Consider the following 24,131-nt stretch of genomic DNA (forward strand, 5'->3'; position numbering starts at 1 on the left):
TAAGGACACTTAGTGGGAGTCCCAAGAAGGGCACGTTGTCCATTAAGGGACCATCTCATTTCTGAAGGCTGTTCTAGCTTGGTTGAGTAAAATCTATGTTTTCTTTAAAAAAAAAAAAAGTCACCTATTTTTTTCCTGGATGCCAAGCAACACAAATTTCGTTTATTAAATCTAATCAGACTAGCGCTGATGAAAACCGTACACAATCAAATAATGATCCTCAAGTTTGTGAATTTCCTTTTAAAGAGAACCCCCGCTACACTGCACTGGCTTAAAACAGCATCCTATTTGACAAAAGCACTATCGAGTTGTCATGTACACTTTCCAGGGCTGCTTCTCATCATGGTTGATTACCAAGATGTTTTTTGCCTAAATGGGAGCTTTTTCTGCTTTTCCTAATCAGATCTGTCTTCCCTGATTCATCTAGCATCACCACAAACCACTGCTGAGCAAATCAGTACATGATCATGGTAGCAATTTCTTTAAATGTCACTAAAATATGAAAGATCCTGTATTGGAAAGATACATTGGAAAGTCGGAAAGGATTTTTTTTTTCTCATTGATAAAATGGAGGCTGAGGCAAAAAAAAAAAAAAAAAAAAAAATAGGGCCAGACACCATGAACCCATTATTATACAGAGAAGTACACCCAGTGACTTGTTGCTATTTTACCCTCTGATTGGGTTTGGATGATTTGACCCGCTTCTGCTGTTGCCTGGCAGGATTTGCATGTGTCACGCAGACCGCTTTGACTTCTAGAGTCATTGCACTTAGAAATGTTGGAATGTTCTAGAGATGGGGATGTGGCCGTTGGTGTGATCCTTTCCAATGGTTAGGATCAGACCCACCCCCCTTTTTTTTAAACTTTTTATTTTGTGTTGGAGTATAGCCGATTTACAATGCTGTGATAGTTTCAGGTGGACAGCAAAGGGATTCAGCCTTACATAGAGGTGTATCCATTCTCCCCCAAACTCAAGGAGCAGTTCTTGACCTTGAGTCTGGACTCCTGGCCTCCATAGAAAAGTTCATTTGGGAACAATGTCTCCTGGACCTCCTTGCTGCTGGCAAAGCAAGATTTGTCTCAGTAACTTCAATGAAGATGTTTGAACCAACTACTTTCAGTACAAAGGCATAGAGTGGCTAGCTGTCTTTGGTTCCTAAAGCTTTGGAGGTGGCTGAGTGTGGTTATAAAGAGAGCCTTAGGCTGGAGTCCTGGCTTTGCTGCTTAGTGGCTAGACTGCATGTGCGCTCAGTCGTGTCCAACTCTTTGTGAACCCCATGGACTGTAGTCTGCCAGGCTCCTCTGTCCATGGGGTTTCCCAGGCAAGAATACTAGAGTGGGTTGACATTTCCTTCTCCAGGGCATCTTCCCAACCCAGGGATCAAACCCACATCTCTTACATATCCTGCATTGGCAGGCAGGTTCTTGAGCACTAGCGCTATCTGGCAAGCCCCAGATTTTCTGTATTCTGTGTGTGCTCAGTCACTGAGTCGTGTTCGACTCTTTGTGACCCCATGGATTGTAGCCCGCCAGGCTCCTCTGTCCATGGGATTTCCCAGGCAAGAATACTGGAGCGGCTTGCCGTTTCTTCCTTCTGGGGATCTTCCTGACCCAGGGATCGAACCCAATCTTCTGCGTCTCTTGCGCTGGCAGGTGGAGTCTTTACCACTGAGCCACCAGGGCATGGCTCTTAGTTGCTAGATGACCTGTTAAATCACTAAATCCCCCTTTGCTTCCTGAGGTTTTCCCTAAACAGGAAGGCTAGAATACCTATCTAATATATGCTGGTTGTGGGGATCAATAAGATCAAGTACATAAAGAAGAATTCAATAAATTCTAGTTAAGTGTAATTAAATGAGCAAAAAAGCCTTCAACAGGTGCTCAATTATACATCTCACATAGGATTTACAGAGTGAACTTCACTGGTCTGGGGATTTCATTTTCTCTAGAGGGCCCAAGTTCAGAGCCCCCAGGGTCTCTTAAACTCAGTGAGGCAACTTGAACTCTGCTCCTTCCTTGCACGCTGACTTTGGACAGCTCTGAGTGCATACCTTTTGGGCGTCAGTTTCCTTGACTGTCAGATGAAGACATCAGACAAGGTGGACTCATCTCAGGGCCTCTGTCTTCAGATAGATATGCACATAGAGCTTCAGTGCACTGGGACAGGAATGCACAGAACAGCCTGCAGAGACACATGGCTAGATGTTTATTTTCTTCAGCTAAAGTTTAGAGAAGTTGATTTTTAGGACTTTAAGGCAAGTTAAATTGAGGGAAGTCACTGCTCATACCAAGAATGTGGGGAAAGATTGTACCAGAATCAATCGAAAAAGAGCTTCTAGAGAAACTTGGATCTAAACCCATTTACGAAAAGTATGACTCAAAGGGGGCTTCCCTGGTGTTTCAGACAGTAAAGAATCCACCTACAATGCAGGAGACCCAGGTTCAATCCCTGGGTTGGGAAGATCCCCTGGAGAAGAGAATAGCTACACCCACTCCATGTTCTTGCTTGGAGAATTCCGGGGACAGAGGAGCCTGGCGGGCTACAGTTCAAGGAGTGGCAAAGAGTTGGACTAACTGAGTGACTAACACTTTCAGTTTTTTCACACGACTCAAAGGACTACAGAAGAATGAGGTTAAATGCTGGTGAGGTGATTTTGCTTGTGTGAACATGTGCCTTGCCCAAGGCATGCAGGTTTCTCATGGTGATGCAGGAAGCAGGACAGAGTCTTCAGTTTTGCTTTACAGGTTCTTGAACTTGGCCCACTGGGTAGCTGGCATCTCCCAGGGATCCTTAGGGCCCTGGCACATTGTTATAGCAAGCAGTGTTCAAAGATGGTGTAGCACAATGGCTGTACCGCACAGGTGTCTGCCAGAAACTGGAAATTTCCAGAAAGAGATACCGAGTTCCTGGAGAAAGGAAGTGATTAAAGCACATAATGGTGCAAGTATGCAGAAATGAAGGGCAAAGCATATGCAGAAATGAAGGGCAGGCGATGGAGTCAGATGACATGTTGCCCGCACCAGTTCAGGACTTGCTATTGGCTGGGGACAGGGTCGCTTGGGGTGTGGGTGCACAAGGCTTCTGGTAGCTGGTACTGAATGTCTGCCATTTTCACTTCTCTCCTCAGCCAAGTCGCATCATTTAACCTATACATTTCTCAGGGTAAATAGGAAGACAAATCTTTATAGCAAAGCACTCCTTAGACATGAAGACCTTGGTAATTAGCAGTGAGAAATACCAGATTTCTAGGTGACATTTCAGTGAGGTTTTTGCAAGAAAATCTTCTTTTAAAAATTATTCCTCAAAACTTACAAGTTAATTGGTTCTAGTTAGTCCGTGTGTTGATTTTTAAGTATGGCAGCAGATTTAAGACTTTCTTTTTCCTCTTGTGTTTTCAAGCATGATGTTAGGACAAACCCTTTCATTACAAAACTCGTTTTATTTTCTTTATAGCAGCCTGTTGTGTGTTATCGTTCAGTCTAGTCCCTCCTTAAGATCTCTGATTTTGAGGAGGATGAAACTAGAGCCTATTGTACTAAGTGAAGTAATTCAGAAAGATAAAGACAAATATTGTGTATTAACACATGCATATGGAGTCTAGAGAGATGGTGCTGATGAACCTATTTGCAGGAGAGCAGAGGAGAAGGCGACGGCACCCACTCCAGTACTCGTGCCTGGAGAATCCCATGGACAGAGGAGCCTGGTGGGCTGCAGTCCATGGGGTCGCTAAGAGTTGGACATGACTGAGCGACTTCACTTTCACTTTTCACTTTCATGCATTGGAGAAGGAAGTGGCAACCCACTCCAGTGTTCTTGCCTGGAGAATCCCAGGGACGGGGGAGCCTGAAGGGCTGCCGTCTGTGGGGTTGCACAGAGTCCGAACGACTGAAGCGACTTAGCAGCAATGGAGATGCAGACATAGAAAACAGACTTGGGGACACAATGGGGGAAGGAGGAGGGCGACGAATTGAGAGAATAGTACGGAAACATGTACATTACCATACGTAAAATAGAGAGCAAATGGGAATTTGGCTGTGTGAGGGAACCCAACCCAGTGCTCTGACAACCTAGAGGGGTGGGATGGCGAGGGAGATGGGAGGGGTTTAGAAGGGATGGGATGTATGAAAACTTGTGGCTGATTCATGTTGATGTATGGCAGAAACCAACACAATATTGCAGAGCAATTATTGTCCAATTAAAAAAATATCTCTGATTTTAGTAGCAGTATAAAATATAAGAAGAGTTCAGTGTTATTCATACCACAGAGAGAATGAGGTTAATTTCCTAAAAACCGAAATGTTGGTTGAAAAGCACAAACGTCTTACAGTAGTTAATTTCCCACGACAGCTCTTTCTGTAAAAAAACAACAGAATTTGGTTGCAAGCCATTGTGACTGTTGGTTTGTGGGTTTTGCTTTTTTTCCCTCCATTCATCAACAAGCGCACATCTTGCCCATCACCCTTTGCAGTAATAATATATATGGCTGATCTGGCAGACAGCCGTGATCTCATTTGTAGTGCGTCATGGTGGAACCCACTTAGCAGATTACGTGGAGATTACTTTAGCTGAATGAAAGCATTGCTGTATGCTTTGTGAAGAAAGCCATATGTTTAAGCAATCAATTTCACTCTGATAAGATGGGCTCATCCACCGTATCTTTCTGTGAAGGAGACTTCAGTGGCTTGTTGGCATTTTTTTTTCATTGCACCTTTTGTCTCTATAGGGCAATACCAATAGAGAAATTTTTCCCTATCAATTTTTTCTCAAGCTCTCTATTTGTCTTTTTGTCCCTATTAAAAACAAATAAAGGTCATTGTACTGTATTAATATATCATAAGATTTACCCAACAAAGTCTTCCAGAAGTGGTGGTGATTTCTCTTTGAGCATATGTATGGGGTAGTCAGAAGGCAGTTCATGAGACTGATTCTTTCCTGGGAATGGGTTTACTTCCTGGACATATTATTAACAAAATATTTTTTTCAGTTACTCTGTTCCTTGGAAAATGACCTAGTTGAAATTCATTGGTGGCTTTTCAAAGATAATAAAATAAATGTAATTGATGTCCTCCAAGTTTCTAAGCATCTTACTATTAAATGATTGTCTTCATAGGTTGATTACTGATTTCAACTCTGAAGCTGACTGTGTGAGTGTAAGTGTGGCTGGAATTTCTCGATGACCTCTCTGTCCCTCTTTCAGGAAGAATTAAGCAACTGTAAATTAAGATGAACACTAGAATAGATTGGCAATTAGAGTGATGAGGATATAGCTACCTGTTTTTTTTTCTTTCTTTTTATACTGTAGAATGGTTGGTGTATTTTTTTTTTTTTTCATTTACAGTCTTTATTTCATTCTGTCAAAAAATTACAGCTGAGGGATCCATTTTTACTCCAATTATCAAGTAATGTGCTATGCTTTTATAGTATGCCTTAAAGAAATCACATAATTTATTAATTAAAGCAGGCATGAAGGGAAATGTCCAAAAGCTAACCTATACACATTTTATCTATGGTTCATTCACTTTTTTCCTATATTAATTTGAATCTATAATTTTAAAAAGGAAAGTATAGCAGTTTGATAATAAATTTACAAATAATAAAATACTATATTCTGATGATTGGCAGCAGCCTGAAAAGTAAAAAAAAGTCTGTCGCTAAGTTTGTGTCTGATTATTTGCTACCCCATGGATGCAAATACTGGTAGCCCACTGGTATTCTCTGTCCATGGGATTTTCCAGGCAAGAATACTTGAGTGGGTAGCCATTGCCTTCTCCAGGGGATCTTCCCAACCCAGGGATTGAACCTGTGTCTCCTGACTGAGCCACCTGAGAAGCCCCAGCAGGCAGCCTAGGAAACTAATATTTTGACAACAAATACAGTTAAAGAAAAATGCAGTTCTTAAATATGAGTTTGGATTCACAGTTTTTTTTTTTTTTAATCGTGTATTTTAGATAAAAAAAACTAAAAGTTGGTAGACTGAGTTAGAAAACAGAAACTTTCTTAACAAAATAGGACAAAGACCTTTTGAAAAAAAATATTTTAACAATAGCTAATTAAACTCAGTGTTAGATTGGGACTGAAAATAGCTAAACTGCTTTAAAACATGGAGAAGTCAAGCACCTCAGTTTTCTCCTGGATTATTAACTCAAAGGGCAGACTCTTGTAAGACTAAGCTGTACCACCCACTCCAGTATTCTTCGACTTCCCTTATAGCTCAGCTGGTAAAGAATTTGCCTGCACTGTGGGAGACGTGGGTTCGATCCCTGGGTTGGGAAGATCCCCTAGAGAAGGGAAAAGCTTCCCACCCCAGTGTTCTGGCCTGGAGAATTGCATGGACTGTATGGGGTTGCAAAGAGTTGGACACAACTGAGCAACTTCCACTTTCACTTTGGTTCAGGTAGATGATATTGCTGGTGCCATGGTAGTATTTCTCAAATATGATACAGGATTGAATGTATATAATCCAGAATGAGAACCAGCACCACAAAAGAAACAGGTCAATACGGTGACAATGTAATATTTCAAGGGTATTTATGAACTGAGAAACTAAATGGTTAAATGATTTACCTTAGGAATCCCTGTTATAAGCAAATGTCATGCATTAAGATGTGAACTTGACATTTTTCTTAAAGTTAGAATTTAATGCCTTTTATATTTCCAGATGCCTCAGTGTTGCAGAATTTTCACAATGGGATTCACATGGGCTTTAAATAACATCTACATGCTGACGACACACAAATTAATTTGTCCAGCCCTGCACTCTTCCCTGAACCCCTTGTAGATGCTCAATAAATTTCTGTCAAATGAATGAACATTATGTTTTAGATGATGGCTCCTCCTGAGATGTGTCAGTTGTTTTAGTTTGCTCTTTTGTTAATTCATTCTATCAAGATGGTCATTACGAAATTAAAAGACGCTTGCTCCTTGGCAGAAAAGCTATGACAAACCTAGCAGCATATTAAAAAGCAGAGACATCACTTTGCTGACAAAGATCGGCACAGTCAAAGCTATGTTTTTTTCCAGTAGTCATGTATGGATGTGAGTTGAACTATAAGGAAGGTTGAGCACCGCAGAATTAATACTTTCAAATTGTGGTGCTGGAGAAGACTCTTGAGAGTCCCTTGGACAGCAAGGAGATCAAACCAGTCAGTCCTAAAGGAAATCAAGCCTGAATATTCATTGGAAGACTGATGTTGAAGCTGAAGCTCCAATATTTTGGCCACCTGATGCAAAGAACTGACTCCTTGGAAAAGACCCTGGTGCTGGGAAAGATTGAAGGCAGGAGGAGAAGGAGACAACAGAGGCTGAGATGGTTGAATGGCTTTACCGATTCAATGGACATGCATTTGAGCAAACTCTGGGAGTTAGTGAAGGACAGGGAAGCCTGGCACGCTGCAGTCCTTGGGTTCACAGTCGGACACGACTTAGAGACTGAACAACAACCACAAAAATACTCATTATGTTTACCTCCTAGGCATTATTGATATATTGACAAAAACAAAGGAAAGAGAAAGTTTTTTTATTTTTAAAGCTTTGTATTTATTAGTTTTAAAAGCATGCTACATATTTCTGCCTTGTAAGAAGTCATTAGTTTCTGGGCTTAGGTTTCTAGGGAGGTTTTGTTTTGTTTTGTTTGCTTTTTGCAATGGAAATGATCTTCTAATTTCTAAATAACATTAAAATTTAGGGATATGTTTGCTTTGTGAAAGTTAATTTCACAGGCAGTTTTCAATGCCATTTAATGATACAGATAATTTTAAAGGAATAGTGGTGGTGATGCTTTAACTATTTTCTGTTTTAACCTTTTCAGAATGCTTTCCCTTACTTATTTATAACATAGTGTTACTTTAGTTACTTTAGTGACCTTTAGGAGGTATTCCCGTGTACTCAATGCTGCATATTTGCAATCACATTTATATATATATATATATATATATATATATAAAAGATGTATGCTCCCAACCATTCTAGTAATTGAGATTTCTGTCTCTTTTTTGTTTGTTTTTAAAGATTTTTTTTTTAAGTGAACCAGTTTTTTAAAAGCCTTTATTGAATTTGTTACAATATTGCTTCTGTTTTATGCTTTGGTGTTTTCACCTTGAGGCTTGTGGGGTCTTAGCTCCCTGACTAGGGATTGAAACCATGCCCCCTGCATTGGAAGTCAAAGTCCAACCACTGGACTGCCAGCAAAGTCACATTTTTTTTCTCTCTCTCTTTTATGTCAGCTTTGATCCTACGCGTTTACTCTTCTCTTTTTCAGTATGATTATCACCATAAGCCAAATTCCTACTTTGTGCTCAATTGAGAATTCTCAATATACCTTATATACTTGTGAATGTGTAGTTGAGTAACTGTCTATAAAAGAGTTGTTTTTTGAAACATCTGGTGACCAAATCACTCCAGATGAATGTTATTTCTGGGGATGGAGCACATGCCTTCCAGGCAACAAGGTCTGGTCTAGAGAAAAGTAGAAAAAAGCAACAGAGCAGGAAAAAGAATGGAAACCAAGTCCGGGGTTTCTGAGGCATTTCAGATACAGAAGGGAACAATATTAGTGTTTTCTTGGAAAGCCTAGAATTCCGTGCCCATCTGTGGAAATGTGTGTGGACTGTTTTTGAATCACATGTTTGTTCCTCATGTTTGTTTTTGATCGGATACAGATTTCCAAGTCAGAGATGCCACGTTCAGCAATAGCGTTTCATCAAGTTTAGGAACAGTATTTGTTGAGACTGCCTTAAAGCTTTCAGTTTAATAAGCCCAAAGTATGGTCAGAATGTAAATTATCCTTTTTTGTTTTGAATCTTGCAAATATGACCTTGTTTGTCAGCGTTTAAAATATGACACATGTTGCCAATAAACCTGACTGTGAAAATAAAGAATAGTTGTTTGTGAAGATATCATTAAAACGATGTTTGTGGATTTTCATTCTGTAGTCCTAAGAGAAACCCACTCTGATGCAGATTTTTATCCTCCAGAAGTCAGTTCTATACATTTATGGATTGTGTGTTTAATAAGGATGAACCATAAGGATTTTGTTATTTTTCTGTTGGCTAAAGAAAAACAGCTATGGAGGCCAATTCCAAAGATGGTTTTTCTCTGGAAAGTTGCAATTAAAGTGGATTAAAGTAATCTGTCTGAAAATATTAATACTGGGCAGAAGGCATTGGGGCCTCATTTTGAGGATGCTCACACTTTGTTGAGTGCATAGGTCTTATCCCAGGAGAATGACAATGCATTTTGTATACATTGACAAGTTAGAATTTTTTGTTATCAACAGGTTTGGCAAACATCGAAAAGATGACAAGATTGAGAAAACGGGTAAAATAAAAATACAGGACTCCCTTACGTCAGAAGAGGAGAGAGTACGGATGAAGCAGGAGCAGGAAAGGTAGATTCCAGTTATTTGGGTGGACCTCATTCAAGGGAGGCACTTCTGTTCCTTTCTACTCTTTCTTTTTTTAATATAAAGAAATTTATTTATGAAATTGTATTTTATACATTTATTTTTATTTTATCTTTCTATGTCAGTCCAAATACTGATGGTTGGGTGAATACAATGTAAAAACAATTAAAAGAAAAAAACCTTATTTTACTTTGTGGCATTGAAATGAATTTTATTGGTTTTGGTTAAGATCTTTGCATAGAAGATGGTAGGGCATATGAGCATGGATATTAAGAGAAAATAAATCAGCATTAACGATCACTGAAAATGGCAAAAATATGTAATATTCTGTCTCATTCACCTATGAGTATATAGTATATTGTAATAATTTTAAAGAAATGTTCATATGGAAATAAAACTATTTGAGTTTTTACATATCATTTAAAATATTTTGATTTTTAGTAAGAATTGAGGAGGCTATTGATTATTTACTATGTTGTTTTCCTATGAAGGCAGACATCTTTTTCCTCCTCCTCTTTTGCTATCATATTTTGTGTGACATTTTTTACTTAAATGTTTCTCCATCTCTTCCTGAAAGATTGTTATCTACTGTTGAATTATTTCATGGTGGGGACCCACAGACCAATGAAATGGATGAAAGGTTACTCTGATCAAGGTTATAAAGCTAAATATCATCCATAGCTAGGGTTGTAACCCAGCATCTCTAAAGCTAAGTCGGCTATTCTTACTATAATTCTAGAGTTGTGGCACCTTTGATCTCATTCTTAACTAGGACAGAAAGAAAAGACAGGCTTTTCTGTCAGAAGTGACTCGTGTTTGGATATTTTTCATTCATCTTTCTTATACCCCTGAGGGTTATGTTTTTGTGTTTTTCTGGAATGGTGTGATTCTCTATTTGTAGCTTCGCAGTTTATAAAATATGTAAGTGGGGAAAAATATGCACTTTTAATCTATTTTACAAAATTGAGTCTATTCTTCCAGTTCTTCTCCAATTAAAAAAAAAGTCATTCCACCTTTCTTGCTTTTCTGACTCTCTCTAATCCTCACCAATTTAGACATCCCCAAACTTAATAAACTCACTATTTTAGAACAGGACACGTAGTGTTCTCAGTGTTTGAGTATGGCATTTAAGTGTTCAGTAGTATAAACATCTACCTTAAAAGACTTTCTTATCCCTTAAGGAAGAGTATGTACCAGGTAAATGTATGAATTCAGATTTATCCACAGGCAAATATGTGATTTAGTTAGAGGATAATTTAATGGGTAGGAAGAAACATTATACTTCTCCCTATCTGGATGCCAGCTTAGGGGAAGAGTGTCATTAATCTGCACCATTTTTCATATTCCCTTTTTTGCAGTTTAAGATGAACTGCTCTGTTTCAATGCAGAATTCTATCCACGTCTTCCAAAATCCTCTATAATGCATAGTCAAATTTTTACAGCCAAACAATGGTTTTACATAATGGCTTCACTTGTATTATTAATTTGCCTAAGGCACAGTTCACCTCTCCACTTCGCTTTTAATCTGCATCTCTACCTCTAACGATGCAATACTTCTGGGAACTAGGTTGGTCCTAATGAATTTACAACGTACAAGAGGCCTAGAATAAAGAATCTTTTAGGGTCAGGGAACAAGTGAATGGTCCATTAAAAAAAATCAATTAGCCTCATAATGTAAGAAAACTGTTTGCGTGTTTCAATAACAGTTTTTACAAGTATGTTTTATTTAAACTCATGGATCCTGTAACTGAGCAGGGAAATATATGAGACTCATTGAACTGCATAAGCAATACTTGTTTAGTGTGTGTTATTTTGATAAAGCAATTCTGCTTTTGTAAAACCTCTTTCCTATTCTGTCTATTGGCATTGGCATTGCTCCTTTTGAGAATGAAAACTGCAGCCTCTTTGGGAAGAAGCTGACTGGAGGTAATAGAGAAAACTAAATAAGCCACTGCCTATATTCTCATGACAGCTTTTCTTTCACTGCTGATGGGCAGTGAAACATCTCCTGTAATATTATTTACTACTGTAGCTATTTGAGTTCCAAAAATAATTTCAGCTGATTCTATCTAAAAATAGAAAACCTGATATTCCTTAGTTATTAGTTATGTCAGGTCCACATACCAAAATTTTTTTTTTTTGTCTGTACAAATCCACGAAGCCTGAATATGACTCGATAGAATATTGAAAAATCGAAAGGACAATAAATATAGCTGAAAATGATTTTTTCTACCATGTTAATATCTATTTAGATAGTGAAAGTAAGTTATATTCTTCAGAGCAGGGGTCTGAGATGGAATTTGCCTTCATTCTTGCTCCCTTCCCTGCTTTTCCTTCCACTTGCTGCCGTCACTGGGAGCTGGGGTCTCGGATACAAGCTGGCTACCGGGAGAAAAGAGGAGAAGGATCCTGCTGTGGGTCTGTCTTTGGGCTTCACCAGCTCTCCCCTGTCAGAACCAAAGCCTCTGTGCCTGAGGTCTCCTCTTCAGAAGGAAAACAGTAAGGGTGAAGTTTGCTGATCCTGAGATGTGCTATTTTGATTTCTAGCTTTGAGCACTGAGCCTGGTACCCTACCTGTTCAGTGATGCTGTTGACAACATTTGGTAGGCCCTATTAGCTCATTTGGGCTTCCCTGGTAGCTCAGCTGGTAAAGAATCTGCCTGCAATGCAGGAGACCCCAGTTCAATTCCTGGGTTGGGAAGATCCCCTGGAGGAAGGCATGGCAACTCACTCCAGTATTCTAGTCTGGAGAATCCACATGGACAGAGGTGCCTGGCAGGCTACAGTCCATGGGGTTGCAAAGGGTCAGACATGACTGAGTGACTAAGTACATTTAGGGACTTCTTCTGGCCTGGAGAATCCCATGGACAGAGGAGCCTGGTGGGCTACAGTCCATGTGGTCACAAAGAGTCAAGACATGACTGAGCAACTGAGCATGCACGCACACACATTAGCTCATTCCACCTCACAAAAGGATGGGGCTCTGATTCCCAAATAACACAGGTTCAATTACATGATCTCTGTAACTTTGGGCCCACTCAGCTTCAAGTATAAAGCACATCAGTGGATTTTTCTGTTAACTCAGTGTCAGAAGTAATCTTTGGCTTTCTACTGTATTCTTGCTCTGTTGATAGCTTCATTTATATTTTAATGGTATATAAATATTGCGGTTTGGGGTTTCCCAAACAGCATTCATCAGCAGAAAAAGGGCTCCACATGCAAATAGATTTGAGAAACACTTGGTTAAAAGCAGCTTATGCATATTTCTTTACTCCATTATTTATTTCTCAACAGCCTAATTCTGTTCATGTACATGGTGAGTCACCAAAATGTGTGTGGGCATGTTTGTGCTAAGTTGCTTCAGTCGTGTCCGAGTCTGTTTGGCCCTAGGGACTGTAGCACGCCAGGCTCCTCTGTCCATGGGATTCTCCAGGCAATACTGGAGTGGGTGGCCATGCCCTCCTCCAGGGAATCTTCCTGACCCAGGACTTGAATCCATGTTTCATACATCTTGTGCATCAGCAGGCAGGTTCTTTACCACTAGCACCACCTGGAAAGCCCACAGCCTAGAGAATCATCACTTCCTAACATACTTACTCATAGATATATATCCTTCTTCACTATTTCTTCCCACAAAATCCCAGTATCTCTCAGAATTAAGAGTCATTTGGGAAATACTGATGACAAGTAAAGACCATTGGCTCTTAGTTTAGCCATGGCCAGCTCATTCACCTAACTGGCAGAATTTTTTTTTTTTTTATATGATGACCACAATAAGTTTAGTGAACATTCATCATCTCATATAGATACAACATTCAGGAAATAAAATTTTCTGGCCTTTTTGCCTCCAGTTTCCAATCACTGGCATTTCTCTTTTCAGTTTTACCAAGTGTTTCCAATATCTGCTTTGAGTAAGTTCTTGAAATTTTGATAGGAACTTTTTTGTGGTCTTTCTTAGTTATAAGATCCTTTTCAGAGATGGCATGTGTTTATTTGTTAGTTTTTGCAGGATTATCGTTTAAAAAATGTGTATCAGAATATAGTAGTAAGGTTTCTGTAAGTGCATGAGTAAGAATTAGTGAAATTACAGAAGGAATAGACTATATAGCAACAATAGGTGCATTTCCTGTGCATCTAAAAGAATAAACAATTTTCACTTCTGTTTGACTTGAACCTTAGGATTCAGATTCCCTGAATTCTGACATCAGAACCCAGATATTCTGGATAATATTTGCATGCACGTCACATATTGTCATTCAAATACAAGTCAACTTTTAAAGCTTATCCTTTTAATGCAAAAATATATTTTTCTATAATTTAGCAGGGTTCTTCATATTTTCTCTGGCCCCTTAAATCCTTCAGAAAAGTCAGTTCTAATCAATGAGATTAGTTCATCAGACATATTTTAAGAACTTATTGTTCAGGTGAACAAATTTTTAAAGAATCTATGAACATCATGGAAGTCCAAAAAAGACCAATACTTGGGCAAATTGAAGCAGATTTTATTGACAGTCTGTAACTAGAGTAGGAAAGTCAGTTTTATTTTTGATTAGAGCTTTCTTAGATTTGGCATTATAGCATCTCTTTGAGTTGGAAATAATTGTAGGTGATTTGACATTTGTGAAAGCCAGAACATAATGTGAGTGAATGAGTAAGTATCTATGAGAGAGAATAGTGAGTGTGTGTGTGTGTGTGTGTGTGTTTTGGTTAGTCAAATATCATTCTAGTGGTTTATTAGCATAAAAGAGAAATTTTTCTTGTTCACAATATATTAAATAAAATGATGGTATAAAATTTTTATTCTTATTATAATTCTTCCTCTGTCAAGAATTTCTTACCTTTGTTAAGATGGAGAAAAGATCTAAACCTCATAACATTAAAAAATCAACATAAGACATTATAATCAGTTGTGAAAGTTGATGACCACAGAGCTTTGGGAAGGGGAGAGGTTGGTAGGGCTGGAGTTAATAAGGAACACTGTACAGAGATGATAATTGGGGTCTAGATCTAGTTCTCAAGAACTCAGCATTTAGCAAAGTGAGTAGTTCTGTACCCATGCTTAGACAAAGGGCTGCTGATGGGTGTACATTCTTGTAACTGCGTAGATTCTGGAAAAATTGTGGTTGTGTTAGTGGATAGTATTGTCTCTGTGAAAGCTTTTCTTTGATCTTTTTTCAACTTTTAATTATTTTATATTATAAATCTGCTATTTCCTCATTGTAGCTTTGAGGGATGAAGTTTTGACTCCCCCATCCCTAATCTACTATAACCACTGTGGTTTTCAACAGCTGCCTTCTTCCCTTGGATTGGAAATGTATCTTTAAAACAATTGTTCCTATTCAAGAATTTTTTCTGAGAATCCATTCAGAACATTGGAAGGCTTTTCCAGTCAACTTTTGCCCCAATACTATAAGCATATTAAAATCCTACTTAAAATGATAATTCTTCATATTCGGTGGGATATTTTCCTTCTCTTGGGAATTCAGCATAGATACTCCATTGGCAGCTTACATCTAGGTAGGTGGCAGTTGTTTGATTTGCCCAGCAGGGTAAGGTGAAGATTGAAGATTTTTGATGTCTGCCATTTGCTCAACTGTTTTGAGGGGCAAGTCAGCATTCAGTCAGTTGACCACAACCTCTCTTTGGCCAAACTGTTTTTTCCAGTTGCCTTGTTGCTTACATTTCATTCTGCCACGAAAGTAGGATTTTCTTTGATGAATTTCTCTAATACCGATTTTTAGACAGGAAATATTGTTGGGAAAAGATCCAGGAACTTTGTTCCCAGAAACAAGCTTCCATATGGTAGTATAATAAGTTGAGGACAAAATGTTCCCCAAAAGAGTTGATTTCAAGCTCTTGAACATTGTTTTGAAGATAGTTTACACTTATCTAATATATAGCAATCTGAAATTTATTTTAATTTGTATGTTAAAGTAACATGAGTATATCCTATCTTTTGTAGATGTTAAAAGCATTTTTTTTTTTAAATTAAAAACATTAGAGGTCAATTTCTGCTTCTTGGAGTTTCTAAAAACTTATTATTCAGAACATTCCATGTATTGAGCATTCATAATGTTGGAGGTAGAAGTATTTTGAATACAGTAGAGTAATTTAAGGAACCATTGATTTTTCTATCTTGAGAAGTTGATTCCTTAATAGTAGTGCTTATTAAGCCTTGTGTCTTTTCTGGATATGTAAGGACTATACTTCATAGTCATAAAAAAGTTATTTTCATTTTACTCTACTGCAATTAGTGTTAAAAGCCATTTATTGTAAAAGCAAAAATTCTAATGAATAGAAATGTTATAAGAACAGAAGTCTTGTGTGTTTTATCTTCATCATGCATCATCCATTTTAATTAGAGAAAAGGGTGGTGAACACTGTGACAAGAGTCTGGAATGAAAATCATTAATTGATGTCAAGCTGAAGAGAGACTGTTAGCATGAATTTAGTGACAGCAGGAAAGAAATTAACCTTATTACTTTATTTAGTATATTACATTATTTTGTGTATTATTTTCTATGCAGGTTCAAGGCAATTTCATTATCATAATGGAAAATACTTTTTTTTTTCTAACAGAAAAGAAAGGTGTGAATATTTATGTTTGAATATACCAAATTGAAATGATAAATTCTTTATTAAAATGTTTAAAGGTCTTAATAAAAATTTTTAGTAGTTGTTTTCACATTTTTTTCTTAACGTTCCAAGAATCGGGAAATAGTGCCTGAATGTGTTGCCCATCCATGTCAGAACAGCTGTCTGCCATCATTTAAACCTCAGAATGGTTCTCTTGTTTATGGCTCAGAACGACTTTCTGGGCTGCTTAAATCAATAGACATTTATTTCTTTGGCTAAGTTTTGTGCTAATCAGTTACTTTTGTCATTGCTGAGATTTGGCCCAAGATAAATTAGATGGATACTGCTAAACAACAACCTGACTGTTCAGAAAAACGGATGAGTCTTACATCTTAGAGATAATTTGTGACCCCAGGGTCACCGTGAAACAGCAGAGGGGGTGTCCTTTTATGGCATTGACCATCTGGAGCTGTTAAGGGCTACACTGCGAGACACCCTCTTTTTGAAAAGTTTCCTTAAACTATGTGATTTTCTTTAAAAGCATTTTCTCTCCTGAACCAAAAAGATTTTTTTTTCTGAAATGAGAAAAATATGACAATGAGTAATAAACATGAAAATATATGACATGAATATATAACTTTTGGTTGTGTTGCAGTCTCTTTTCTCGCTTTATAATAAATAAGACATTCAAATGTAAAAGTATAAAATAAAATCATTGTGTGACTTTTATTGGCTCAATTGTCACTGAAGTGCACCAAAACCACAGTGCATTCCTCGTTCTAAAGCTCTACTCTTAGTGCCACTGATGCAGCAAGCTTTGTTAGCATCTATTTCTAGGATGAACATTAGAATACACGTTGGTTCAGGGTAGTAACCAGATTTGTCTGTTCTTTGAGTCCTATCCCACTGTTGGTGGCCACAGGTAAACTGTAGTTTTACATTTTACATCTAAATTTGTGATCCATTTTTAGTTAATTTTTGTATCAGGGATGAAGTTTAAATTCAAAGTGGGTTTTGCTCTGTTTGGTTTTGTTTTTGTTTTTGCCTATGGATGTCTAATTGCTCCAGCACTATTTGTTGAAAAGACTTACTTCACTGAATTGCTTTCGTATAATTATGAGAAATCAATTGGCCATACTTGTTAGCTCTGAGTTTTTTTATCCTGTTCAACTGATCTAAGTGTCTCTCCCTCCATAGAAACCACACCATCAAGTGTGATTCCTCCCACTTTTTTTGTTCTTATCCCAATTGTTTAGCTATTCTATCCTTTGCCTTTTCATATAAATTTGAAAATAATCTTGTTTGTATCTACTAGAGTCTTGCTGGAGTTTTATAGGAATTACATTAAGCTGTTTATCAACTTGGGGAGAACTGACTTTACTATGTTGAGTCTTTCATTCATGAAAATTATATGTTTCTCCAGTTTTTAGATCTTCCTTGATTTCTTTCATCATCATTGTATAATTTGCAGCATGTAAGTCCTGTACATGTTGTGTTAGGTTTACACCTATGTATTTTATTCATATCTATAAACAAACCTTTCTAGTCAGTGTATTTCATTCTTTTAGTGGTTGTAAATGACATTGTAGTTTAATTTTGGCATCTGTGTTCACTGCCAACATATAGAAATACAATGGATTTTTGCTTATTAATATTGTATTGCTATTCTGTTACCTTACTGAACTTTCCTTTTAGTTATAGGAGATTTTTTGTAGATTCCTTGGGATTATCTACAAAGACCACTATGCTGTCTACAAATAAGAATGGTTTTATTTTTTCCTTTCCAACCTGTATGCCAGTTATTTCCTTTCTTAAGCTGACTTCATTGTATAGAATTTCACTATGTTGAATTATGGTGGTGGGAGCAGATATCCTTACCTTTTTCCTGATCTTAAGGGAAAGCATTCAGTCTTCCTCCATTATGTTATCAATGGGTTTTTTATAGATGCTTTTTATCAAGTTTAGGAAGTTAGTTTTGCTCTATTTAGTTTTTTTGAGGAATTCTCTCATGATAACTATTGAATGCATTTTGTCAGATGCATTTTCTGCATCAGTTGATATAATCTTGTAACTTTTCTTCTTTATCTATTAATATGATGTACTACATTGTTTGATTTTTAAAATATTGAACCAGCCTTGCATTCAGGCAATAAACATCACTTTGTCATGGTGTATAATTATTTTTATATATTACCAAATTCTATTTGCTAATATTTTGGTAAGGAATTTTGTTTCTATATTCATGAGAAATACTGACCTGTAGTTTTCTCTTTTATTAATGTCCTATGTTCATCTGATTTTGTATCTTTTCTGTATTCTTTTAAATACATTTATGTATCATTTATTCTAGCAGTGGTCTACTTTGAATATAAAAAAGTCAATAACTTTGCAATAAAATGTTAAACAAAGCCCAAAGTATTGCTTTTATAAATAAGACTTCACTTTTAAGTAAACATTTAAATTTATAAGTATGTAATAGAAAAATTTTTCCCATTAAAAGTTATCAAAGTTCTATCAAGGGTTGTTGAATTATCTTCAGCTAACTAAGACCAGCTTAGCACAATATCAATAGATTCATTTCAGAATTTGGTTGAATGCATGCCTTCTTGTCCTGAAACTCAGGATTTTGTGAGCTTTGTATACATCACAAAAAATCAAAGTCAGTATCATTAAACTGAGATCTTTTGCCACTAATAAAGAATAATAGTGTGGATTCATACTTAAGTTTCAAAGTATGTTGAATGTGTATGGTATCATAATGAGAAGATCGTACATGTATATACATACATAAATGTATGCAACTACAGTATATGTGTGTATAACTTTTTAAAAAGTGACTTTTTGCCTCAAAAAATTTCATGAATAAAATGCAAGTGGATGCCTAAAACTATTCCTTGTGGATTTTTAGAGTTAGTTAATAAGTGATAATTTAAAATAAGATGTAAATTATGAGTATGTCTTATTGACATGAACAAAGCTATCTGAAATGATAATTTTTGAGAATCCATGACATTACCTTGATAATCTAAAATGAATATAACATTGTTTATCCTATCCAGCTTCTTAGAATTGCATGAAAGAATATGTATTTTGCAATGTATTTTGATGAATGTTCTATATCCAGTTCTTAGGAAAGGCATAGTTTTTCTTGCTCCAACTTATTTTAATTTTACAGGATTCAAGCCAAAACTCGAGAATTTAGGGAGCGACAGGCTCGGGAACGTGACTATGCTGAAATCCAAGATTTTCATCGGACATTTGGCTGTGATGATGAGCTGATGTACGGGGGAATTTCTTCCTATGAAGGTTCCATGGCTCTCAGCACCAGACCTCAGAGCCCAAGAGAAGGACATATGATGGATGCTTTGTATGCCCAAGTGAAGAAGCCGCGGAATTCCAAACCTTTACCTGCAGACAGGTAGGCTCCAGGAGCAATCAGAGTATTGCTTCCAAATCAGCTATTATATAGTTTGTGACAAGGGAGTAGATTGTTCATCAATTCTCAAGCAAGAACTGCCTTTTATTAACGGCCTTTAAAAAGCTGTTGAGTCTAAGAGCATCGAGTTTACACAAATCAAAGCCTAATGGAAGGAACAGTAGAGATTTTGATAGCTTGTCTCATGATCCCAGCGTATTTCATCTTGTTCTTAAAATGGGTTCTGATGGGAGAACTAACCTGTAGTTTAAAACTCAGATAAGAAAAAGTTGAAAGTGGTTCTTCAATTTAAGACTTTTTTTTTATTGTGGGGTGAGCCTCTAGTTATGATAGATGAGCAATGACATGAGTTGTTTTAATTATGGTTTATTTGGACCTATTTTTGTTTTTTGGTGACATGATTTTCATGTCATGAAAGAATTACTGAATGAGATGTATAGTATAGCCAGTCTTCAAACTGCTCGTTAACAAGCCACAGGTCTGATTGTATACATTAGTGCAGCACAAAGGAGTGTGATGCTGACCCTGTGTTAATGGATATATATATTTCAAATTTTATCTGAAACAATTTAGGAACATCTTTTTCCATCCCTCCATTTATATATTCATGCACCATATAAAATTTAGTTCATGAAGAAAATAGTACACATTTCTTTTTATTTGAAACACGTGCATGCTATTGTCATAAACAATACACTCATTCCATCCCATCTTATAATGGTGTCATAATCATTGCTCTGTAGTGGAGCTGTGCTTTGAATATTAAAAGTAGTAGGTTTCCCTTCAAACTAGTGGTTCTTTAGCATGCATCAGATACCTGGAGGGCTTCTTAAAACACAGATGGTCTAACCCTTTTCCAAAATCAAAATTCTGGAGAAATCACAGAAATTAAAATTTTGTGTTTTGTAATTATTTTTTTCAGAGATAAGCTGTCCATTGAACAATGATATTGCTAATCCAAAAAGTTGGGAATTATGGTACCTGTGAAGTATTTCTTCATCAACCTATGAATATGAATTTGGCTTGGAAATAATGGCTTCACCTCCATTGCCTTTTTCTGTCAGAATGAAAGCTGTAAAAAAGTGTTTCTCAGACTAGAGTAGTGTAGAGACTCTTCAAAGAACCATCTCTTGATACTGCCGTATAGAATTAAATTGTTTTGATTATAATGTTATTTAAATATGTATAAAAATAAAATAGGGCTGAACTCCTTCTGTTTATAGCCATTATATAACTATAAAACCAAACATCTTTACAAATTAAATACAAACAAAACAGCAAAACCATTACATGCAAATGAACAACATTACTTTAATGTGGCCAATAATGTTTTTTTTTTTCCAAATCTGAAGTCTCACACAAATCACAAGCATGAACGTGGTGGTGGATGCTCCGTGGCAGGTTTGTTGCAGTTTGGCTGACTCAGTTCAGCCGTCGCTCTTCTCAATTAGATTCTGCGGCTCTTTTGCATGTCTGTAGCCAGCGATCTTTGACCTGTGCACCCTATCGATGTATCCTAAGGCATGAAGTTCAACGTGCTTCTCTACCATTAACTCAAGACATCAGTGAAAGTAGCATTTCTTGATGCCTCTGTATGTATAAGCTTAAATTCAGACAGGGAAATAACATACAAGATGACCTACAATATGGTTCCATTAACTTTCTGAAAAGTTAAATAATGGAAACCTAAAACTTGAAACTCCTCAGAGAGAGTTTATACCCAGTAAGGAATCTCCCAGCAACTAACTAAATTTCACCCAAGTTTGCTGTTGGTGTCAGATGAACTTTACTATTCAAATTTTTGGATTTCATGGGAGCATCTCCAGTCCACTGACAGTGTGAAGTGTAACCTGAATCTGTTCTGGGATTTTTATTGTTCAGTAAGAAAGCCATATTCTGAATTTCACTGTTTATCATTTTGATTGATCTGATGGAAATGTGGATCTGGTAGCCCCACATGGAAATAACCAGGGATCATTTATTAAGTGCTGTGAATTTGATGTCAGAATGGGACACTTTCTCCATTTCCGCATATTATTTATAAAATATTTTTTTTTCTAGAATCGCTTCATACTCTGGCAATATATCCATGCCTGTTTAATCGACTTGACGTGTGTACTGTTATCTGACTGTACCCTTTGGTCATAGTGTCATTGTTATTACTTTTTATTAATGCTCTTGATAACATTCTGTGTTTTCGTATTGGGTGGATGCCAGAGAAACCAGACATATTCTTCTATTTTCTGTGAAAAACAAAGCTCAAACGTACAAAAGTTTTGGCATATTTAACTTTTATCCTGCTTGTAACCAGATTCTATTGTCAATGATTTCTAATCCTATGTCTCCTTGGTGGAGTGTATATCCTATTTGATTGCTGTGTCTTCAGAGTGTGATGCAGCTGATCAAAATCAAATCAGAACTCTAATATCAGTTTGTTTAGTAAGGGCTGTTTACAGTGAAGCTGTGAAATAATATATAATTTCCATATTGGGTATGACTTTATCTGGGCATTCATAAATGCCCATTGTTTACCTATGACCGAATCATCATTTTATTCAAAATGTCAGCCTGCAGGTGTGTTATCATAAACTTTATTCAATGTTTCTTGACACGCAGCAAAAAGTTTCTTTTTGTAAGTTATACAATTTCAATCCAAAAGTTTTGTGTGCTTCGAATTCTTAAAAAAAAAATATTGATGGAATGACAGTCAGTATGTTTTTTATTATTTGAGGGCACCAACAATTCGTATTTTTATAGTAAGATCCCAGAATCTGTAGTTAAAAACTCTACAGAAGGATAGTTCTAATGGACATTTGCTGACTGTCACCATGCAATCATTTGCTACCAAGAGAGCACTGTCCTCAAATATAATTGAAATAAAATAGTTACTGTGCTGCTATAAATCTAAATAGCAGGAAAATAGTAGGCTAGACTCCCCCAGCTTGCTGAGGACACCTTAATGGAAACATAAATACCATAATCACAAGCTTTTTGCATGCATTTTATGACTAAAGTGAAAATGCCGATTTTAAAAGAAAAGACCTCTGTGAACTTGTTTTCTCCCCCATTAAAAACCGGAATCCAGTTGTGTCAAAAGGAAGTCTGCCAAACACGGAGAAAACTAATTTTCTTAGTTATGGGCCATTATTAAACATGCGCTCTTTTTAAAAGGTTGGGTCATATAACAAAGTTGTATTTGCTATTCAAAAAGTCAAAGACCATTTTATTTACTTACATTTACTTAGTATTTTTTTTTTTAATCTCTGCTTTTCTTGAGATGTGAGAAAGATATTTCAAATGGAGTCCATCTCATTGTAACGTGTGTTTTGCAAGTTGATGCCCTTGCTGATGAATGAGCTCTACACTGACCCCATCTCAGTGTTCCTCCTACCCATCTCTGACCTTGGCCAGCTCCATCCACCTCCTCCATCTGCCTGGACCACCTCTCTCTCCCTACTTACTGAGGATCCACTTTCCTTCTTCTTGGCTAGCCCTGTGAACACTATTCCAGATCCCAATCCTACCCCTGCAAGGAGCCTGCTCCTTGGTCCCCCTTTTTGTCCCTTTTTAGCCTGTGTGTCTCTGCTGCCACTTCCTCATAGCTGGTGAGCTTGCTGATGTCTTGATCATGTTGCTTTAAAAAAAAAAAGTCTTTTTTACCCTCTGGCTATTCTCTGCCCTATTTTCCCTCTTCACTTCTAATCCAAACTTCTTGAAAGATTAATCTAGAATTGATAGAGACTGCTGTTTCTTCTTTCCTGCATCTTGTTCTCTCCATGTGGTAGGGGGAATAATGGCCCCTGCAAAGATGCCCCGCTCTAGTCCCTGCTGCTTCTGCTGCTGCTGCTGCTGCTAAATCCCTGCAGTCATGTCTGACTCTGTGGTCCCTGGAACCTGTAAATAGGCTCCTTCATGCAGCCAAAAGGACACTGCAGATCTGATTATATTATCTTAAAGTGAGGATGTTTCCCTGGATTCTCCAGCTGGGCCCAGTGGATCATAAGTGAAGAAGGCGAGAGAATCAAGGTCAGAGAGAGACTTGAAGATGCAGACTGCTGCCATAAAGGTAGGAAGGGGCCATGAGCCCAGGAGGTCAGTAGATTCTAGAAGCTGCTAAAAGCCAGGAAGCAGGTTCTCCTTGAAAGCCTCCAGAGGAACCATCTCTGTTAACCCATTGGCTTAAAGTCCAGCAAAACCCACCTCCAGCACTCAAATGTGATAAACTGGAGTTATCTTAAGGCAGTAGGTTTGTGGGCATTGGGTTACAGCAGCCATGGTGTGTTAGTTTCCCAATCCTGGACTCCTGGTTCAATGAATGCTTCTGTTTCTTCCCTCTGGGTCACTCTGGCCTCCCTGAAGCTCTGTTCTTTTAGTTTTTATGTCCGGTACTGCTATCTCTTGCTTCCTTTCTGACTCTTTCTTCACTGTCTCTTTAGAGATTCTCTTCTATTTGTCTCCTAATTTGGGATTGCCTGAGGAAATAGCTCTGACCACTGATAATTCCTATGTGTTCTTTGGGTTGTAGCTTTAACTGCTCTGAAGCACTGGTGATGCTTATTCTGCACTAACTCAGTCCTCCATAAACCCTAGATTCTTGGAGCTAACTACCAGCATGTGCTTTCTGTGTCTCCCAGGCACCTAAACCCCATCCAAAACCAAGTTCATGGTTTCTCAGTCCAGACCTCCTCTGCTATCATCAGCCTAATCTCAGAGAATGC

At 37.4% G+C, this 24,131-nt stretch overlaps 1 protein-coding gene across 13 annotated transcripts in view; it reads left to right on the forward strand.

The window, feature by feature from the left end:
• PARD3 (par-3 family cell polarity regulator) overlaps nucleotides 1-24,131 on the forward strand; it is a 579,453-nt gene that overhangs the window by 416,289 nt on the left and 139,033 nt on the right. For 10 of the 13 annotated variants that reach the window (XM_070380970.1, XM_070380967.1, XM_070380961.1 and 7 more), the window contains 2 exons: nucleotides 9,276-9,386; nucleotides 19,153-19,395. In XM_070380970.1, coding sequence (XP_070237071.1) covers nucleotides 9,276-9,386; nucleotides 19,153-19,395 — 354 coding nt within the window. The remainder of the gene's footprint in view (nucleotides 1-9,275; nucleotides 9,387-19,152; nucleotides 19,396-24,131) is intronic. The other 3 variants (XM_070380971.1, XM_070380969.1, XM_070380965.1) reach the window with 1 other exon arrangement.

The sequence above is a fragment of the Bos mutus genome, chromosome 13 (assembly GCF_027580195.1).
Source record: "Bos mutus isolate GX-2022 chromosome 13, NWIPB_WYAK_1.1, whole genome shotgun sequence".
In the NCBI taxonomy this organism is placed as follows: domain Eukaryota; kingdom Metazoa; phylum Chordata; class Mammalia; order Artiodactyla; family Bovidae; genus Bos; species Bos mutus.